The sequence below is a fragment of the Nicotiana tabacum genome, chromosome 7 (assembly GCF_000715075.1).
Source record: "Nicotiana tabacum cultivar K326 chromosome 7, ASM71507v2, whole genome shotgun sequence".
In the NCBI taxonomy this organism is placed as follows: domain Eukaryota; kingdom Viridiplantae; phylum Streptophyta; class Magnoliopsida; order Solanales; family Solanaceae; genus Nicotiana; species Nicotiana tabacum.
Window position 1 is genome coordinate 63,537,145 of NC_134086.1, and position 5,596 is coordinate 63,542,740.

The 5,596-nt window shown below is 38.4% G+C and overlaps 1 protein-coding gene across 1 annotated transcript; it reads right to left on the reverse strand.

Moving 5' to 3' along the window:
* Window positions 1-396: 396 nt before the first annotated feature.
* Window positions 397-3,638, reverse strand: LOC142162124 (uncharacterized). The gene is made up of 6 exons (XM_075218434.1): window positions 3,555-3,638; window positions 3,163-3,408; window positions 2,521-2,795; window positions 2,250-2,383; window positions 1,829-2,109; window positions 397-645 (listed from the first exon to the last, which is right to left on the reverse strand). Exons 1-6 carry the CDS (start codon window positions 3,636-3,638, stop codon window positions 397-399), a joined length of 1,269 nt encoding a protein of 422 aa, XP_075074535.1.
* Window positions 3,639-5,596: the final 1,958 nt, after the last annotated feature.

Consider the following 5,596-nt stretch of genomic DNA (forward strand, 5'->3'; position numbering starts at 1 on the left):
GACCAGGAGGGTGATCTCCCTCTTCGTTGCTTTGTCTGCAATGTTGAAGCCGTTGAGGACTCAGGAGGTAGGTACGATCTGATCGAGCAACCCAAGTTGTTCTACCACCTTCGATCTGATTACATTGGCCGAGCTACCTGGATCCACGAGTACACGTTTAATTTGAATGTTATTCAAGAGAAACGAAATTACCAATGTGTCGTTTTGTGGTTAATTAAAGGTTTCAAAATCTTCGTCACTGAATGCAAGGATGTCTTCAGAAATGCAGCCCCGAATTAACCCTTCCATTGCAGCGGACACTTTTACTTGTTTGATCACGGGTCCTTGGGGAATGTCGCCCCCCCCCCATGATCATATGAATGATGTGCTGAGGTTTTCTTGCTCCATTTCTCCTGTCTACCTCTCTTTCTTCCTAGGTGGGATTTTTCTTAGTTTCTTGTTGATTTTCTTGGCGTGTACTCCCATTAATGTGGGAGCTGATATCAAAGCATTGGGCGTTGTGTAAGACATACCCATGGAGATCGGTTCTGGTCTACTTTCAGGGTTTTGTGGTGGTACACAAATACCTGGAACAGCTACACTATTCTCCCCATGGTCCTTAAGACCATTGTTTTCATGTGTGTTTGCTGAGTTAGACATTTTGACCTGAAATCAAAGATTCTTGGACAAGAAAAAGTATGAAGAGTAACTTGCGTTATGCAGTAAACCAGCAAGAAAACAACTACTATTATTTTTAGCCCCATGGTGGGCGCCAAACTGTTTACCTTGAAAATGGTAATTACAATTAAATTTGATTTTGTGGTTCTAAATATACGTGATTTATTTTTATGCTAGTTGTTAGTAAATAGATGCTAAGTGTGAGACTAGAAAATGAGATAAGAACTTGAAAGCAGTATGTTTAAGCAAACCGAGTGATCGAGAATCGAGGCCTCGAGCCAGACTATACGGGGCCTCGAGGTCGAGCTAGGTACCAAGCTGTGGATAGCCAATGAAGGGCTAGTTTTAAGAGCTTTGATAAAGGCTCTTTATGATCAATAATGAGCAATTAATGAAGAGCAATTAATGAAATACAATAAATGTAAGCAATAGAGTAGAGGGAGAATGTGTTTAAGTTAGAGAGCAGAGAATGTTCTCATATTTGTATTGAATGTTGTATGTGGTGTTGTGTATGTCCGTGCAAAAAATAACAAATGTCCCCTTTATATAGGAGGAAAATCCCAACATAGTACATGTGCATTTATTACAAAGAAATGTAGCTGGTACAACTACCTAGCAATCTAGTACAGACTGGTACTATTCTTGTAGGTGTTGTCAGGTTTGACCACGTCCCTAGGAAACTTCCCATTTATCCATGATGACCATCAATTTATGCTGCCCCGAGGTCGGGCATAAAGAACCCTTGAGGTCGAAACCTCGAACTGTGCCCCTGGGCCTTTGAGCTGAAGCTATGGAGAGAAGTAATGATCGTAAAATCGGGCTCTCTAATTTTATCCGTGTACATAGACATACCAACCCATACTCTCGCTGACTTGTAAAACCCTATGGTAAGTGCATATAAACTTCATCATGTAAGTCACCTTGCAGATATGCATTTATTCATCTAGCTAGTGGACTGGCCAATTGTGCATTGCTACCAATAAAAGTACAGTTCTCACAGTGGTGATCTTCACTATAGGGGAGAAGGTCTCATTATAATCAAGACCCTCTCTTTGATTGTAGCCTTTGGCTACCAACCGAGCTTTGAATCCATCCGCATCACTATTGGCCTTGAGTTTGACTTTGTATACCCATTTGCAACCTATTGATGTCTTCCCTTGAGGGAAGGAACCCGTTCCCAAGTCTTGTTGTCTTTCAAAGCTTGACTTTCTGTGTTCATAGCCTCAACCCATCTTGCATCCTTAGAATCTTCCTGAAAGATTATGGGTTCAACAACAGAAGAGAAAACACCCAAGTATGCCTGGTAAGAAAGAGATAGATTATCATAGGAGACATAATTGTGGATGGGATATAAAACAATGTTAACTAATTTCCTTATAGTGACATAATCTTTCAGCCAGATAGGTTCCTTAGATTCCCTATGTGATCTTCTTAGGGAATTAGGATATGTCTCTGCAATATAAGGAGAAGGGAAGAATGTGATAGCCTCTGAATCACTTATTATAGGAGAGGTGCTTCCAGTGGTAGTATAAGGCTGGTTTCAGCAGGTGAATCATTTGCAATGTTGTCCGAATCATGTAAGTGCTCAATACCAGGAATAATGTCATCTGCATTTTCATCTGCCACATACAGCTGCTCAGTTGCAGCAATAGGGACATCTATATATGCACCTTCAAAACCAAAATCATCATCAGTAGTATTGGGAAAATAAGGATTGATTTGTTTCCTAAGTCATCATTTATAGTTTGAAAGGGAAACACAGATTCCCTCAACACTACATCTCTGTTGACAAAGAACTTGTGTCTATCTAAATCATAGAGGATGTATCCCTTAGTGATACCAGAATATCCCATAAAAACTAACCTGGTAGCTTTACTGGCAAATTTATCAATCCTGGATAAGGCACTTGCAAAACATAAGCATCCTAGTGTTTTCAGATGAGAAATGGAAGACTTCCTACTAAAGAACAATTCATATGGTGACTTACCATCAAGAGCCTGTGATGGTAGCCTGTTAATAACATATGTTGCATCCAGGAAACAGTGTCCCCAGAATTCCATTCGGATATGGCCTTGAAACTTGAAAGCTCTTACAACTTCAAGTAGATATTTGTATTTTCTCTCAGCTACACCATTTTTCTATAGTGTATAAACACAAGTTTTTTGAAGAACTATTCCCATAGACTTACATAGGTCTTTCATTGCTGAATTTACAAACTCTCCATCATTGTCAGACCTAATTGTCTGTACTATTCCATTGAATTGTGTTTTGATCACCTTAAGAAATGACTTAAAAATAATCATAACATCACTTTTAAATTGCAAGAGAAAGATCCAGGTCACACGAGAGTAATCATCTACAATTTTGTAAGGAGGAATTTATTACCATCAAATGTTGGTGTACTGCAAGGTCCCCATACATCTAAGTGAAAAATTTAAAAATTCTAGTGGTTTTAGTACTGCTCAATGAAAAAGGCTATCTCACATGTCTAGCCATTGGACATACATCACAACTATCTATTACAGATTTGCAATCCTCCAATTTATATCCCAGAAGTTCCTTCAGAGATCCTCTAGATGCATGTCCTAACCTTTTGTGCCACAGAAATATGTCGTCCTTTGTTTTTTGTACACTTAGTCTTTTGACTATTGGTGGTGTATTATTTCCATCCTTAAGATAAGCCTTTGGGACTAGCAAGTAATGTCCATCTTTCTCTCTACCAATCCCCCTCACCTTCCCATTTGAGAGGTCCTGGAATAGGCAAAATCAGGGTAAAAGGAGATAAAGCAATGTAAATCTCTTGTTATGTTTGATACTAAAAGTAGGTTGTATGTAAACTCAGGAACATACAGTACATCTTGTATTTCCCCTGTTTCTATGATTTTTCAATTACCAACATGTGACACAATTGTACAATCTCCATTAGGATAGTGAACTCTTTTGTCTCTAGTAGGGCTAATGTCCTTAACATCTGTTAACATTCCTAAATCAGCTACCATATGGTTGGTTGCTATCGACTATCCAATTTCCCTTTGCTATCTTAGCCATAAAGGAACAAGTTGTACCTGCCATGTTAGCCATTGCTTCCTTTGGAGGATCTTTGTTGAACAGCTTCATGAACTGATCATATTGATCTGCTATGAGTTAAGGTACTCTTTGCCAGTTTCCTTCCTTTATTGCCTATGATATTTCTCCTTTTTTATCATTAACACCTGCAAAATTTGCGTTAAGATTCTCAACCTGAACATTATATGTTGTGTTTGTGTTTCGTTTCTTCTTGTTCTTGAAGTCCTGAGGGTAACCAATTATCTTGCAGCATCCCTCTTTTGCATGGCCTTTCGTATGACAGAAATCACATTGTACATTCCAGTTTCTCTTTGGTTTCTGATAGGTCTGGTAATTTCCTTCTTTACCTTTTAGCAAAGCAGCCAAGTCAATCCCTTCACCAACAACAAAGGCATTAGTTATTGACCTCTAACCTTCCCTTTCATTAAGCATTGCATATTCTTTGTTGATGTTTGGTGTTGGATTGGTCATAAGAATTTGGCTACGAGCCTGCTCATAGTTGTCATTTAAGCCCATTAGAAACTTTGATACCTTTTGCCTTACAGTGTTTTGGTGAAGTTCTTTGATCTAGCAAAGTCACATGGAGGAGGAACTATGCTGTCAAACTCATCCCACAAATTTTTGAGTTTAGAGAAGTAAACTGAAACACTGTCTATTCCCTGAGTTATTGTTGCTATAGCTTTTTGTAGTTGATACGCTTGTGATGTATTCACTTTATCAAATCGTTCTCTCAGATCCTCCCACACTTTTCTCGCATCTCCTGCATATAATATTCTAGCAATCAATTCCTTCGATACTGAGCTCATAATCTACCCTAAGACAATAGCATTGCATCTACCCATTGATGACCTGGTTCCGTATCAAAATCCCCCATTTTTAGATTACTGTCGACTAACCCTAGCTTGTTCTTTCCTAATAGCTGGATCTGTATCGCACGACTCTAGGTGGAATAGTTTTCTGAACCAATCAATTGAATTGAGATGATCGGAGCTCCGGTGGTGTCCGATGGATGAAGAAATAGTGGGTGATTATGGTCAAGATCAGTTTTCTCTACCATTATTAATCCTTATACACAAACTGCAATTCGAAGGTTGACATTGCTATGAATTGAACAGGATCAACGAATTCAACTCGCAATCGCAATTCTACCGCTCTGATACCATGAAGAAGTTCGAGTGAGTCAACAATGGAATCCCTAATCTGATAATACCATAATAGAGTTGATAGAGAAGAGAAGAAGCAGAGTGCTGTATTGAAATGAAAAAATGAAAACTAAACTGTTACATTGAGCTAACTACCTATATATAGAAAAATCATTTCCACTAACTTCCTAACAAAATCCCACGTGTATACATACATACTACTAACAAGATGAAGTAATAATCTCCTACTGTTGTACACTAATACTTCATGCAATTCCTAATTAATTAGTTTCAACTGATGGATTCAAAAGCTGAACCTCATTTTTGAACTATTCTCGACCACCTCGCCACTACCACCGGCGATCAACATGAACTGTATGTCACTTCTCCGTCGTAGAAATGCCGCCAACGAGTTCTGTTGTGGTATTATTGCCTACCCATTTTGCTTCTCTGCGTGTTTTTCAATTTCTCAAATAACAATGCACCTATGTGTGTAGATAGAAGGAGATGAAGATATTAGATCAGCAATAGTTGAATTTTACAAGAGCCGTTTTTCTCAAGATATTAACACCATTGATTTAAGCATTTTAGATCTGATTCCTAAACCAATTGATAATGTTGATAATAAGGCTCTTATGGTTGTCCCTACTATTCAAAAAGTTAAAGATGTTGCTTTGGCTCAAGAAATAATCTATGATATCAAAAAACCAAATAGAGGAGGGAATGTGATC